The sequence below is a fragment of the Lycorma delicatula genome, chromosome 9 (genome assembly GCF_047948215.1).
Source record: "Lycorma delicatula isolate Av1 chromosome 9, ASM4794821v1, whole genome shotgun sequence".
In the NCBI taxonomy this organism is placed as follows: domain Eukaryota; kingdom Metazoa; phylum Arthropoda; class Insecta; order Hemiptera; family Fulgoridae; genus Lycorma; species Lycorma delicatula.
Genome location: NC_134463.1, coordinates 119,993,530 through 120,010,123, shown reverse-complemented (window position 1 = coordinate 120,010,123; position 16,594 = coordinate 119,993,530). Strand labels below are relative to the sequence as shown.

Below are 16,594 nucleotides of genomic sequence, written 5' to 3'. Positions count from 1 at the left end.
TATTCCTGATACACCGTGCGGACTACGCCCAGGATTACATAGGTATTCATCTCTACTGGCTGTTACGAGTTCATCTCTGGTTAATATTTGTGTGCTACAGGCAAGTTCAGTTTTTCATTACTTATTACGTTAAACCACTATGTTATCATTCAAATTTGTGGAACATTCAGTTCATCATACCTATGCCGTTTAAGTTTCAATTTCACTTTAGTACAGTCACGACAGGTTACTTACAGAAGGCTGTCATTGTTCAGCTGCAACCTATTTCATGTGCTCAATTACGTTCAGTGTGATTATATTGTAATTAACTCTTTTGTACGGTAATATTATTGTGTCCTTTTCTACGTCAAACTAGAATTACATTTTTACATTATTTAATGTTAAGTTTGTGGTTCATAAATCAGGAAAGGCCAGTGCCAATTAAGATTTACTGTAATTGATTTTTCTAAGTTAATGACATTTGTTCGTTACTAATTTTTCAATATTACAGCATTTGTCAGCAATGCAATAGTTTTTCAGACATACTATGTTTCTTGATGTTATATTTTTCTAAAGTTATAATTAAAATTAAGGCGTTTCATGTTCTCTTTCAGGCTTCGTCAAAAATGTATATGGTCAAAATCTGTATTTAAAAGCGTATATTCATGTATTTTTTCATTTAACTATCATTGTTCAGACGCTGATTTCAGCTGATATATTAAGTAGTTTTTAAGGTTATGATAATTATAACATATATTAATTTGTTTTCATTAAAGTCCAATTTCTTTTGGCAAATACTAGCTGTGTGTTTTTTCTTTTGTTAACTTTACCCAACATTCATTATACTAAAAGCACAATTTTGTACGACGGCTATACAAAAAGTCAAAAATTCAAAACCGTAAACAGTACCTCTCCTTTTTTAAATCTCATCTAAAGTTAAATATAATCAATAGAATGGCGTGTTCAAATGATTTATGTCGAGCCGGTCCGGTGATATTAATCAGCATGTAGGCCAAAATTGGTATAAACATAAATCTTCCGGATATTTCTACGATTTCTTTGGTGTTTTTATCGGCAGAGGTCTTGGAACGTCGTCATTTACGAAAACGTCGATACACAGAATTTTGGCAGATGTACTTTCCCTTCATAGTTATTACGCTTCTGCGGTAACGGTAGAGCTGAATCTAGGAAAGTAAAAACATATTTTTTTTTATGCAAGAGGGTGTTTGTTAGCTACCACAAGATATTTAGAACAAGTCAATATATTTTACGTAAGTCACTCTTGAAAGATACACGGCCACTTTAGAAATTAATAAGAATTCTATGACGTGGGGTTTCTAAGAATTCTAAGCGGTGGGGTTTCCTCGTTGCAAACCGAATATTTTACTGAACATCAGTATACCGAGCCCCTGAAATTACACAGTTTTATATAAAATTGACTCCTTTATTCTTTTGACCGAGGCAGTTTTTCCTCTTTTTTAAATTTCATTATGGCGATACAAAGCGACTGATCGGTGTATGAAATACTACGCATATGAGACCATTAGTTTAGTGCATACAAAGAATCACTGGCTTTTAAATATTTTTAAATATTAATTGCATAATTATACATTATTTAGAGTTCGATTGCGAAAAAGATGGAAAGTTCCAGTAAAAAAAATTGGGTCCGAATTAATCAAATTCCATTCATCGAATGATTTTTTCTATCTTAAAAATTATGCGTTATTAAACGTATAATTGAAAAAAATCAAAATTTTTTGTAAAAAGTTTGGCTGCCGGTCGAATCCTTTGATCAGATGACGTTTTATCATCAAAATTGTCTGTATTTAGATACAATTGCAAAAAAAAATCTATTTTTTTTATTTTAAATATTTATTATTATTTTACTTTTATTTTTTATATAAAATACGAATATTTCTACGAAACGATTTTTTTTTTTTTGCTGAATTTGTTTATTTACAATCGGTTTTCTTACTGATATTATAATAAAAAGTCTTACGACAAGACTATCCCTCGAAATAGGATCATCCAATGATAATCCTCAATGAGTATAAAAAACAGTTAATATGAATAAATACAAAGAAAACAATACAGTAATTTATAGTACAGTCAATTTGTATTTTTATTTGAAAATCCTTACCTACCGATTGAAGTTTTTTCCATATGTTAGTGGCGATGAGGGAAGCTTAATTCCAGATTTTTAACATCTCCTCTCATAGATTTTTGAAAAACTCAAAAAGTTTTTGAAATGCGTTTTTCTCGTTGAAAAAGTTTTCAAACAAAAAATGTAGAGGACATCCCTCTACAATTAATGTCCTTGAAGTTATGCCGTATAATTTGAAATTGAAATACTAGGTGGTGAAGTAGTAAAAAAACGTGTTTTTTTAGTTTTTTCACCGGAAAAAATTGGTTTTCGTCTGTATTGCATTTGGAAAAGTTGTTAATCTAAAAAAAAACACAACTTTTATTTAAACAATTTTCTTGTACGACTTACCGTTTTGGAGCTGTAGCTTGTGAAAGTGTGAAAATGTTGTGAATTGGGCACGTGTTCGAAACCGGTCTACTCGTTTACAACGATTTTAGTTTACAACTAAAAACCTTGTAAACGAAGTTGTTTATCTAGAGCTACTAAAGAGCTCTAGATGAAGAGCTTTTAGTTTATATAAGATCTTAGTTTAAGATAAAAAGAATAATAAATATTACGAGTATTATTATAACAAATATTTATTTTTTTTACCCTAAATTTTCTTGAGTTTTTAATGAAAAGGACATTGCATATCTGAACGGTATCAGATTAAATATTAATATGTTTAATCGATACTAAGCAGTGATTATAAAAATATCTCTTCAAACCATTAATGTTTTAATAAAATCTTTCATGTTAATTGTACCGGGAACACATACAAATTGGATTATCAGATGAACTTGCTCTATAAAACATCTCTATCCATCAATCCGGTAAAGGGTAAAACTTAACGTACGTAAAAAAAAATCTAATTGAGAATATCCTTATATCACTGAAATCGGTTAAAAATTAAAAACCAGTAAATAAAAAATTGTGATGACGTATTCACAATGCAAAGTATGTTTGCAAAGTGCCTATAATGATAATCATTAATGCAAGCGTGCCGTGCGAAGAACGGTAGAACACGAGGTTGGAAACGATTCGAAATCGAGAGTTCTAAGGTACAAATTCCAGTAAAAGCAGTTAACTTTTACACGGATTTGCACACTAGATCGTGGATATCGGTGTTCTTTGGTGGTTGGGTTTCAATTAACAACACACGTTAGGAACGGTCGACCCGAGACTGTACAAGACTACACTTCATTTATATTCGTACATATCATCTTCATTCATCCTCCGAAGTAATAACTTACGGTGGTTTCCGAGACTAAACAGAAAAAGAAAGGACACGAGCCTTGGCGAGTGCCGTAAACTTGCAAGGTTGCATTAACGGTCGTTGTAGAGAGTTACTGCATTTTTTCGGGTGAGAATATATTGGGACTGTTGATTTAAATCGGTGCTAGAATACATTGTTTACGGAATATTTTTTTTATAATTTTTCAAAAAACAATGGATTTCTGTGGCAGTAGGTTTATAGTTCTGCCTTTTCTTTAATATCGATAGGTGTGAATGAAGACATTTTCTTCCTCAGAATCTGTCGTATTACAGTGTAATATAGAAACTTAGTTATCTACCGGTGTACTTTCAAATTAACCTCTGCTTGCTAATTATTAAATCGGATTAAAATCAAAGTAAAAACAGCTTATAGATTAGATTAATCAATACTTCTTTGGTCAGTGTTTCAAAAAAGTAGGCTTTGATAGGTTGAACTGCGTGTCATAATAATGAAAATCTATTTCATAATGATCCTCATTATGATACAGGTTCCAGCCGCGTAATTCAAACGCTATAATGCAGCTGTAGATAAAATAATTTACCATTTATTCTCATAATTTGGAAATCTTGTGCTTTTTTTTATCTAAGTGTAATTATGGATAATGTAATAAATTTTATTATTTTTATAATGTTAAAAATTTATTGTTAAATAATGATTAAAATAATTTTTTGTATTTTCTTTTGTTTTAGGTTTCTGAATGAACGTGAAATACAGAAAAATGGATTGATTTTAAATATTTAAAAAATTTTTGTTATATAAGTAACATCGAGATGAGTAAAATTAATAAAATTAAATTATCCAGTTTAACAGTTTTAAGTGATAATAATTTACCGTCGACGTCGCGTATCGTTGATGAAAATGAAACTGAAGGTAATGGCAGTGAAGATGACTGCGATGATGACGATGGTGATAGCGGTAGTGTAAATAGTCGGGATAAAAATGAAACTCTGGATTCTAGTGATGAACTCTTTAAGGACAGAAAAATTTCACGTAAAAAACGATTAAAAACTGACGAAACAGTTTTATTTAAAAGTAAAAATAATAGTAGTTGTAAAACCAAAGTTTTTTTTTATAAAAAGGAAAAAAATTGCGATAGTGTCGATAGGCCATATAATAATGATAATGATAATGATGACTGTAATGAAGAAGCTTCCGTTGTCGATAGTAACGCTCAAGTGTTTTCACAGGAAGATACATTTAATTTAGATCATTTACTTAATTCTAACAAGTGTCCTTTGTGCCTAAAAATTGACGATAAAATTGTTTCTCATATTAAAAGCTGTTATGTTAAAAAAAAATTATCTCCCCAACAGTTGTTCGATGTGCTTAAATTACAGTGGAAACAAGATAAAGAAAGAGAAGCGATCGGCTTACCTATCGTACCGGAAAAGGTCGCACCTAAGAAGAAATCTTCAAAGAGAAAGGTTTTTTTATTATTTTTATAATTTTTTTTTAATAATATATATAAGTTATGATTAAAACACAAAGATGTTCTCGTTTTAAAAAAAAGGAACATTTATTTATTTCAATTAATATTTTAAAAATAATTGCATTTACCCGATTAATATTGTACAATTATTCATCCGGCGTATATGCTAATAATGTAATTAATTACCTAAAATAGGACGTTAAAAATTCTACGAACGAGTACATTAAAAAATATATCCGTACGTGGAGAGATCTTAAGTAATACTAAATAATTATTATTATTACAATTAAAATAAAGAGACGAAGGCTGCAGATGCATTACATTCTTTTACACGGTGGGTTTTCCTGGAATCTAGCGATAGGCAACACACGTGGCTTATGGAATGTAATGCGTCTTCTATTCTCAGTGATATAACTTTTATATATCTTTTAGATTTAATATTGTGAAAAATAATGAAATGATGTCTCTTTATTATTTTTAAGAATTAAACAGCAATCGTTAAATTCTAGTTTGTACTGGATCGAATATAAGGAAAAATAGCATATGATACCTTAAAAATAGTTAGGTCTAAAAATAATTTAACATTTGTTAAAAAAGCTGACAACACAGTTGTAGGACTTTCTCGTCACTCGGTTAAAGCCGCGTTCCCAAGTGACAGAACGTATCTACGATTTAGAAGACAAAATTAAACATGATTTATTATTTGAGGAAGTTATAGCCGAGTTAGAACACTTTATCTCTAAATAGTGTATCCAATACGATATGCTTATTAATTCTGTTCTTTTTGCAAGTTAAAAGTTCTTTTATATCCGATTATTATGTTCCCTAATCGATTAAACGATATTCTAAAATCGATAGTTTATAAAATATACAAAGGATTACAATTGCCAGTTGTAATCCGATTTTCCTGTCTTTTTTTATTCAGGGCTTACACACATACACATACAACTTAATTTAAAATATTTGTCATTTTATTTAAATTCGCGCGAGTGCGGCGGTACTAGCGGCGACGGTCGGCACTAAACTATTTCACTAATTTCACAGCTTAGATAGAACAAATTTCGTTTGTACGGTCGGCAGACTGGTGTAGCCGAGCGACTTAGCTCACCATGTACCGAGTCGAACCGGGCGATCGATTTCGAGGCCCAGCCAGACCGAGTTACTTTTTTACGCTTTAAATATTATTAATTATTTAATTTTATCGCTCACATGTGACGTCACATTATAGCAGTAGTTTAGGAACATTTTTTGCTGTGGGTGCGATTTTGCCAAAGTTTTTTTCCCAAATATTGTTATTTTTTAATCGTTAACAGATGTGCCAAAGAAAAATGTGACCTTAATCAGACGAAATCTTGAGATAATGAGGGTGACCTTGTCACCCCCTTGACATTTTAAGTAGAAAATGTAAAAGCATCATTACTCCGCTTATAGAAGTAATTGCCTAAGTTTGCCAAAATCGGTCCAGTAGTTCTGTAGATATAAGGTGATCTAGAGACCGTACGCGTACATACGAACATTAACATCCGGAAAATTTCCATTCGGTTTTTTGAGTTCCTTAGGTATCAGATCGTCAAGATCCGGTGAAAACCGCATATGCTGAAATTGGAGCGATTGCAATACTTTCCCTTCTAGAGCTCTGCTATAGTGCTATCTAGACGGAAAAATAAAAATTAAGAAATTATAAAAGTGTTTTCTTGCAATTGCAGTAGTAAATTAATTCTAGTGCAGGAAGTTTTCAATTTCTTTCTAAATTGTGGCTTCATCGCTTAACCGCATCCGTTTTCTGTGTTCTCATATTTATGTGGGGTTATCTAAACACTATATAGTGTTTAGTAGAAATTTTACTAAGATTACTTATCCTTTTACTCTACCGGCTCTGTAGTTATACAATATACTATTTAAGGGAGTCAAGTTTTGCATACCCCGCTATATTTATAATTTAGACGTCTCGTGACCCATCTTGACAAAAAAAGGACAATATTAGCATTGAAAAATTCCGAAAGGAATATGACGTGCTTTTGCTTGATCTCTCCAGATGGGATTTCAGCCGGTTCGGTTGAAATTTGATATTATACATTTTCTAGTGTTGAGCATTAAGCCATTCGATTTCGGTGAAAAGGACGAGGAGAAACATTCGTAAGTCACGGGTTGTCGTATCTTAAAATTTTACTCAAAAGAGTAGGTAATCTTTTCACCTCGGGTATTTGTCGCTGGTGTTTGGTCTTATTCATATATCTACGAAGGGTTGGAGCAAATAACCTTTTTTTTCTAGTTTTTGTTGTTTCAACAAAAATAAAGAAAATGGACTAAAGCCACTTCTTTTACTAATTAGATGAGTCCATTACATTAAAATGTCGCTTTGGTTATGTACGAGGGTCACTCGGTAATTAAACAGACAAATAGGTGTATAACAAAAAATGGTTTATTAAATAAATACAATTTTTTTGTCTACTTTTCCACGTAATCCCCAACAATTTCTTTCTCTGGATCTTTTTACGAGTCGTATCCTCTCAGCGAAGGATTCTTTCCCTTGATCTCGAAGCCAGTTACTTTTTTCTTGATTTCTCCGATGAAAGAAGCTATAAAAATCGGAAGGGGCAATGTCACGGCTGTAAGGAGGATGAGGTAGTAGCTCCCTACCCGCTTTGCCAATAGCTTCCAGCGTCAGTTGTGCCGAATGAGGTCGAGCGTTGCCTTTCCTCTGCCATCCCGGATATTTTCTCTTCGACGCGGACTTGACTTTGTTCTCAATCGTGGCTGAGTAGTATAGGCTGTTGATAGTGTATTGCTCCTCCAGATAATCACAGAAAATCGGACCGTGGGCATTCCCAAAAGATAGTTAACATGACCTTATCAGTCGACGGTTGCGATTTGAATTTCTGACGGACAAGGAATTCAAGATGTTTACACTGTATCCTTTGACGCTTGGATCCCGGCTCTAAATTATGTATTCAAGTTTCATTACAGATTAAAATCCTGTCGAAAGTGCATCACCTTCGTTATTGATACGAATCTTGAGTTCAGTGCAAATGCGAAATCTCTCGCCTTTGTGATAAACGGTAAGCTCTGCGGGAACCCAACTTGCACAAGTCTTACGGTAATTCAGTTTGTTTTGAATGATCGAATGAGTTGTGCTAACACTTACTCGACATTTTTCAGCAGTTTGTTTAATTGTAAGTGATCGGTCTTCTTGGATAAGCGAATCAATACGAGAATCTAACGCCGAGGTTGGCACTGTTATCGGACACCCGGAACGGTGCTCGTCGGTCAGACGTTTGCGGCCGCTTTTAAACTTTTCCACCCACGCGTAAAACTTCGCACGGTTCATGCAGCTACTGCCGTATTGTTTGTTCGTTCGAGAGAATATTTCTGACGGTTGTACACTTTCTGAAAATAAAAATCGGATCACTGAACGCCGTTCTTCAAAAGTACTTTCTTCGAGCTGACACGCCATCGTAACTAAGACTTTAGAGGTTATATGTAAATATTAATCGAACAGCTGACTAACACTTATTGCAAGGTTGCCAACTAACATTTACAAAAATTTCAGTTGCCTGCATTAAGCGTTTCCTTCACTAAAAATATATGTCTTTATTTGCTGACTGACCCTCGTATTTGGGCAAATCTCATTCGAGGGAGATAAGCATAATTGTTCTTGTTTTTTTCGTCAGTTATCATTTTGCTTGATGTCTTGAGGCTGGATTGACCGATTTTTGTGAAAGGGAATGTAATTTCGATTACCTCAAAATTTTACTTATTTTTTTTTTTTTTTTTACTTTCATACTTAACTATTTTATATTCCACTTAATTTTCCTCTAAGTAACAGTCTGTCGAGTGGGAAGTCCTTCGTAACAAGCTTTGCAGTATTATTTATTTAGTTTGTAGTTAGATTTTTTAACAGTAGGTGTATTTTTACTCGGCTGCCCAAAAAGGAATGTAATGTATTTAGGGTGTATGTTTGTTTCACCGTAGCAGGTCAACGGCTGAGCCGATTTAGTTGTATGACCCTGCGTTGAAATCCTTACGTCAGCGGGAGTGTCATAGGTTATATAAATCTGAATATATACTAATTTATAAATAAAATTAGTATATATTCATATGTATATAGTATTGGAGATTTGCCAGTTGTAGCACAAACTTTAATAAATTGAATTAATGAACTGTGAGCCCCTCTACCACTGTGTCAGCTGGGTTTCAACTGAATGATTCAAATCAATCGAATGAGTAATATTACAAAATATAATGCGATTAAAAATACGTTAAATAAAATAATATTAAATAGATTAAAAAAAAATTTTGTTTAATAAAGCTCTCTGTTTAATTATGGGCTTCCCGTGGGAACCGCGGTGTGAGGCTAGAGTGATGAGGTGATGCGAGCACCTCGTGCGAGGCTAGACCGATGAGGTGATGCGAGCACCTCGTACGAGGCTAGACCGTTCATCACAATCACCGGTAACAAACGGGATGCTCCTGAGCTGCTGGCTTGAGAGGTCCAACAGGGTATTCTTATAATATCTCTGCAAACAATCGTCCGATTTTCAAAATTCAAACGGGGTATTTGCTTGTATAATACAAAATTACGGTAGAATTAAACTAGAACAAAAAGAGCTTTTTTTTCAGCAGTCGTGTTTTTGTTTCATTTTTAATATTTATCTCTTGTTATTAAATTTATTTTCTTTTTTGATTAATTATTTTTGGTTAGTTTATTAATTTAAACATTACATTTTTGCGTTATTGCTCTGCTGTACAGCAAAATCTGTTTTGGATATAATGCTACCATAGGTTATGTATACGTAGTGTGATTTATTTATTTTGTATCGTTTCATTATGGTAAATTAATATTCTCTTAGTTAATTATGAAAATGTAATCGCTCTTTTATTTAGTATATTATTACATTTATTAAGTATAGTTTCGATACAAGTAAATATTAAACTCGTTATTTATAAATAAGATTGTCTGACAGTAGAGATCAAAATAACAACTTCCGCATATTAAATCACGTAATGCGCTTACTTATTGTTAATGACTCATCGAAGTCAAAACTAAATGTAAAGAATGCGATCATTTAAAATAAGTCGTTCTATTAACTTGTAAATTTATTTCAGCCAAATATATATAGTACCATTACAATAGTTTTTATTTATTTACAGTTTTTTTTTCGGCATTATAATATAAACATATATTCCTGTATGTAAGTAGAGTGTATGTATTTTTGTAGGCTGCCGAATTAAATATTAACATAAGCTCACCGAAGCGACGCGAGATTTGATATTATACTAATACGACTTTTTTATTATCAAAAGCAAACCCGGTCGATTCATTTATATTGTATCTGAGTTTACGATAATGTCGTCGAACTCGTCTTCTGATGATACTGTAGCATTTTTTACGGTAGTTAATTCACCATATAAACTCGACGCTTGTGCGTGGGAATATGAAATGGAAATTTTGTAGCTTAATAATGCCACGCCTGAATGGTATTCGAACCCGGGACTTCCGGATGAAAGGCCAAGACGCTACCACTCCGCCATTCTTACGGTTGATAAATATGAATAATAATGACGACAAAAAATTTTTGGTGTGCAACTGTGTTTGAGAGAAAATCTCTGCTCCTTATAATTGAAATACGTTACGTGATTTTTTTTTTACACCCCGACGGAAAACTTCAGTGCCAGAAAAATATACTGTTTGAAATAGCATTTTTACTATAGTATGTAAAATATAGGTTTGTATCGTGTTGTTACCTATTTTTATTTGATTTCTTTTATTTCTTTTTTCATTTTTGTGACGTTTATTGAACCGTGTTTAAAGATTGCATGATTATCTTGGACATTTCTTTTGCTGTAATCGTTTAAGTATGAATATAATTCTATCAGAGATGAATATTTAATATTAGTTTTTACATCATCTTTAATTTTATTATTTCTATTTTACAAATATAGTAGTAATAAACAAAGCATATTTTTAAACGATCAAAATTATTATTGAACGAAGAGATACGGACGAAGAGTAGGTACGAAGTGTGTGAGAAAAGTAATGAGATTGGTAACACTGCGACCGATCTGGTAACGCTGTGTCTACCGGTCTGTGGTAGACCGGTTTGTTCATCCCTTCTACGTGCTCAGTACGAGTTTGAACTCCGTTCAGCCAACACATTATTTTTGACAGCGCCATCAGTGAAGCTGTGTTTTTGTTGTGTGTTACGAAAATGGAGCATCGGAATTTAGAGCGACGTTGTGCGATCAAGTTTTGTGTTAAACTTGGGGAATCCGTGAGTGTGACCTTTGAAAAGTTAAACAGGCCTACGGGGAACATTGCTTATCAAGAGCACAAGTTTTCCGCTGGCACAAATCATTGTTGGAAGGCCGAGAACACGTTGAAGATCAACCTCGCTCAGGGAGACCTCTAACTTCAAAATCTGACGAAAACGTTGAGCGTATGAGGGTTCTAGTGAGATCAGACCGTCGTTTAACAATAAGGATGATTAGGGAACAGTTAAAATTTAAACACTTTCACCGTACATCAAATTTTGACAGACGATTTGGACATGCGAAATTGGCGTCCAAAAACCTCGCAACAGAACAGAAGGACAATCGAAGAAACGTTAGCGTTGATGTTCTTGAGAGGATTGACAATGACCAAGAATTCTTCAATCGTGTGATCACAGGTGATGAATTCTGGATATTTGAGTACGATCCTGAAACAAAGCGGTAAAGCGAAGAGTGGCACACCGTCATCTCCTCGACCGAAAAAATGTCGAATGAGCAAATTAAAGATCAAAACCTTGCTGATAAGCTTTTTTGACAGTAGGGGTATCGTGCATAAAGAATTTGCTCCTCCAGGACAAACTGTCATCCAAGTGTTTTACAAACGTGTCGTTGAAAAGTTCAGGAAGAGAGTGATTTGCGTGAGACCAGACATTGCAGACAAGTGGATGCTTCATCATGACAATGCCCCGTGTCACACAGCCATTTCCAACAGGGAATTTTTTACCTCAAAACGCATTCTACGGTTCCTCAACCTCCCTATTCGCCTGATTTGAATCCTTGTGACTTTCCTTTTCCCAAAATTGAAACATGTCTTAAAAGGACGTCATTTTGGAACTCTGAAGAACATTCAAAAGACTGTGACCGACCAGTTAAAAGCCCTAACCGTTGAAATCATCCAGCGCTGCTACCATGAGTGGGAACGACTCCGCCGGTGTATAGCTGTCCAAAGAAACTACTTTGAAGGGGAAAATATTGTTTGAAAAAAATAAACTTTGGTAAGTAAAAAGTCAGTCTCATTACTTTTCTCAAACACCTCGTATGTTCAGTTACCAGACAAACAACTCCCTACAGTCCAGCAAAAAATACAACATGCTGTATTGTTGCTTTGTTGTGGGTGGTTGTATATTGTTGGTGGGCGCTGATTCATACACTTAAATTTATTTATTCATCTTCGAAACATCTTGTTCCTGTCATAATGCTATCAGATCATCACTATAAGCACTCAGTTATTATTTCTTGAAACAAGGTATTTCCCCTAACTGAATACTTATTACACTGATAAACATAATTTTTGTTTCCTAACACCCATGATTTTAATCTGTTTTTGATGCTGAAAACGAATATGAACTCAGAATCTTTCTATCACCCTCCTCTTTATTTGAAAAATGTTTTAATTTTAATTAAAAGATTTTTTCCATTTTTCAACATATAGTTAGCATTTTAAGCTCATATATTGTAATTTGTTAGCTTATTTTTTATCGTTTAACTTTAACGTAATTTGTAAACTATAAGTAAACAATACTAGACAAAAAATTAAATCATATTATAGTCACATATTATGACATCATATCTAATACTGAAAAGATACTTCATGGACAAGATTAATCATGTCTATGCAGGTCAAAACATGTAGCTGAAAACACCGCTGTGTTGTTGTTAGTATTAAGCACAGGATTCAGGAATGAATTAATTTTGTTCAGTCTCAGTGCTGCCTTAAGTTTGTTAATAGCGCAATATCATAGTGCGTTGAAATTGTGTAAATGATATGGATGCCTTTTGTTATGCATGTGATGATTTTACCATAAAATCAAATGGAAAAAACATAACACCATTATTTAAAAAAATATATCATATGTACTTTCAGTGTAAATTGGTGATCAGGATAAGAGGTGGGCTCCTCATATAGTATGCACTAATTTTTCTGTATATTTAAGAGAATGGCTAAAAGGTACACAGAAGGCTTTGCCATTTGGTGTACCTATGGTTTGGCGTGAAGCAAAGGATCAAGTAGCCAACTGTTAGTATAACAAGTGTGTCTGGAATTTTTAAAAAATCTAAACATACTGTAAGATATGCTTTATTGCTATCTGAAATCAGGCCTGTACCTCACCGTGGAATTATTCCAGTTCTTGAGCCACCTGTGAATGTATGTTTCGAAAGCAGCAATGAAGAATCAGGCAGTACTGAAGAAGACAACAATGATTTTGATTTTGAATGAATTTTGATTAATGTAAATGAAGTGTAGTCTTGTACAGTCTCAAATCGACTATTCCTAAGATGTGTGGTTAATTGAAACTCTACTACCAAAGAACACCGGTATCCACGCTCCAGTATTCAAATCCATATAAAAGTAACTGTCTTAACTAGGATTTGAACCTTAGAACTCTTGACTTTGAAATCAGCTGAAGCATAATTTTTGATCACACCTTATACATTACTTCAACTCAGGAAAGGAGTTTATATCAATTATTTCAAATAAAGAATAGTTTATTGAAAACAATTTTATTTTAAAACTTTATTATTAATTATTTCAATGCTTAGGAGTAATTGTTTGTTTTTTTGGATATCTATTGTGGTGAAGACCCAGCAATCAAGGCCAGTTAGTATTAAATCAGACGATAGCCGATTCACATTGGTAATCCTGTGGGAAAGTAAGTTTTTCATAGGTGGAAATATAATAAATGTTTAGTAGATGAATAAGTTGCACAGGTTATACTTTATTCGGTTATTTAAATATATTAATTGTATTTATGTTTTTGTAAATATTTATGTGTTAATGGGTTTTGAATATTAACAGCTTCCTACTGCTGGAGAAGGTTCTAGTATTGATTTAGCATTAGCTCTTTCAATGTCTTTAAAAGAGGCACAAGATAAAGCGATTGAAGAAGCCAATTTATTAATATCTGGATTACAAGAAGAAACAGGTCGAGCTTTAAGTAATCTTCATCAGTTCGGTTTTGAATATTCAGGTATTTTTATATCTACTGTATTTATTATACTATTTTTCTGTTAGTCAATTATTATGTTGCATTTTTTCATATATTCTGAAATTTGTTTATAATAGTAAGTTTTCTTTAGATAAGTGTTGGGTAAAGTTAACCAAAAAACACACAGCTAGTATTTGCCAAAAGAAATTGGACTTTATTGAAAATAAAACAAATGAACTTATGTTAGAATCATAACCTTAAAACATAAAAAGAAATTATGAAATTAACATAACTTAATGATACTTAACATATCATCTGAATCAACATATGAACAATGATGTTAAATGAAAAAATACATGAATATTCATTTTTTAAATACACAATGTAACAAAGCCTGAAAACAAGAGAACATAAAATACCTTATTTTCAAAGTAGATACTTAAAACATAACATCAATAGAAAGTGGAACTGGAAAACAGTTGCACTACTAACATATACTGTAATATGAAAATTAGCAATGAACAGATGTCATTAGCTTAGAAAAAATTAATTACAATAATTTCAGAATAAAAAGGCGTTAATTACAATATAATCACATTAAAATAAGTAATAATATAAATAGAGTTCATTTTGGTAAATAAGCATTCTTGAAAATATAAAAATTACAAAGTCCTAAAACATACCTGCACATCAGGAGTAATTTGCTTTAGGTTAATTTACGAGAAGTATTATGAATACAGTGCATGAGTAGCAAAGAATTAATCTCGGCGATTAACAAGTTACAAAAATAAATTATAGAGTTAATTACAATAACAAATAGTAATAATTAAACATGTAAAATAGGTAAGCCATCTATCATGATTGCACTTAAGTGAATAAATGCTTTTTTAAACTAAACTTGAAATCGAAAGGTATAAGGTATGATGAACTGAATGTTCCACAAATTTTAATGATAAAATAACTGTTTTAACGTAATAAATAATGAAAATAGAACTTGCCTGTAGCACACAAATAATATCAAGATGCGAACTCGTGAATGAAGGTAAATGAATACATACAGTAATCCTGGGCATAGTCCGCACTGGTGTATCAGGAATACAGGGGTGTGACGCGGATTAGTGGTAGAATAATACGTAGCATCTCAGATATGTAGCGACGAGTTTGGAGATTCTGCATTGATGAAAATAATCCGCAGCTCGAGAATATTCGGCGTCGATAGAATTGGCAGCTTGTAGTGATTGAAACACTTTCCACAGAGACGTAATGTAGAATTAGAAGAATAAGTTAACGAAGAAACAAGGCAAAACAAAACATTGAGATCGGTGAAATTACGAGACACTGCCGAGTAAGAGCTGGAGAATATTTCGACAGAGAAATAATACCGCAACGTTTATGCGGGTATGAATGCGATGAAAATATTATCACAAAGTTTGAGAGAGAATGGCCATAGGCGACTGTACAGGAGGAATGTTGGATCTACTCTGCAGAAAAGATGGCGTGAAAGAAAAGAGGGGGAAACCAGATCCAGGTAGTGGACAGGAGAGAGTGTGAGTAAAAAACAAGAGATGTGTGCATGTATTAGTACGGGAACGAATGAATAACGGGTGTGTGAAAAGGGTAGCCAAAAATAATTTGAGAAATGAATACACGTGGTCACTAAGGATGACGGAAGCAGACAGTCTGGCTGGCGCCAGAAGTGTCGAACACGAGAACAAATAATCAAACAGGTACAAATTACAAGCCCAAAATACGAACCATAGTAAAATTTACTATGCCTGTAACAAACAACATGACCCAACCTTAGCTTTGAATTCATTGGAAATAATGGAGCTTTACGCATGGCGTAAACAATAAGTAATATTTCTGTATTTAGCTAAATTTTGCTAATGCAGCTGCTAATAAAGCTTGCACTTTACTAGTCTTCATAGAACATATGATGCAGTCTGATTGTGCACTCTGAAACGTTATTCGGTCAGTGCAGTGTGGCAAGATGGGTGGTCGACTGATGATAAGGTTTCCTCATTAATTGTGCTGTGCTACTGTGGATGTTGTGTACAAAACAGTTGTCAAGAAGAGGTTTTTCCTTTTCTATCTGTGTGTAGGATGTGCGAGGTTGATGAATAGATCCCCATGCCATGTGATGTTGCTTTGATGTGCCTCTTAGATAATTGCTGCACAATGTGTGCAGCAATTGTATTTTATGAAGCATTGCAATGTATATTCAAACCACCTTATATTGAAGTATTTTGATTGAGTGATGTATGGTTGAAATTAACACTCTTTACTCTCCTACTTTGAAATATTAATACCCCTTACTTATATTTTAAAATATTTTCTTATAACTATTTCACTTAAGCTTTGTTTTATTTTTGTTTGTGGTGTTATATTTTTGAATCCCAGTTTGTTATTTCTTCTCTTTAAGGAGTCCATTTATAATCTCTTACTGTGTGTATATTTTTTATAATATGTAACATGTTAATTGTTTTTTAATTTTATCAGTTGGTGATATTACTTCAAGACAAACCAAAAAAATTTAATTTTTTATTTATTTTAAAAAGTTCATTACTTTTACAAATTTCTCCACTTAC

General features: G+C 33.0%; 1 protein-coding gene across 10 annotated transcripts in view; it reads left to right on the top strand.

The window, feature by feature from the left end:
* Positions 1-16,594, top strand: part of LOC142330182 (uncharacterized) — a 235,961-nt gene that overhangs the window by 55,515 nt on the left and 163,852 nt on the right. For all 10 annotated transcript variants that reach the window (XR_012757721.1, XR_012757720.1, XR_012757716.1 and 7 more), the window contains exons 2-3: positions 4,070-4,804; positions 13,877-14,048. Coding sequence is in view for 4 of the 10 variants with exons in the window: in XM_075375294.1 (XP_075231409.1) it covers positions 4,151-4,804; positions 13,877-14,048 (826 nt within the window). In the remaining 6 variants the exon portion in view is untranslated. The remainder of the gene's footprint in view (positions 1-4,069; positions 4,805-13,876; positions 14,049-16,594) is intronic.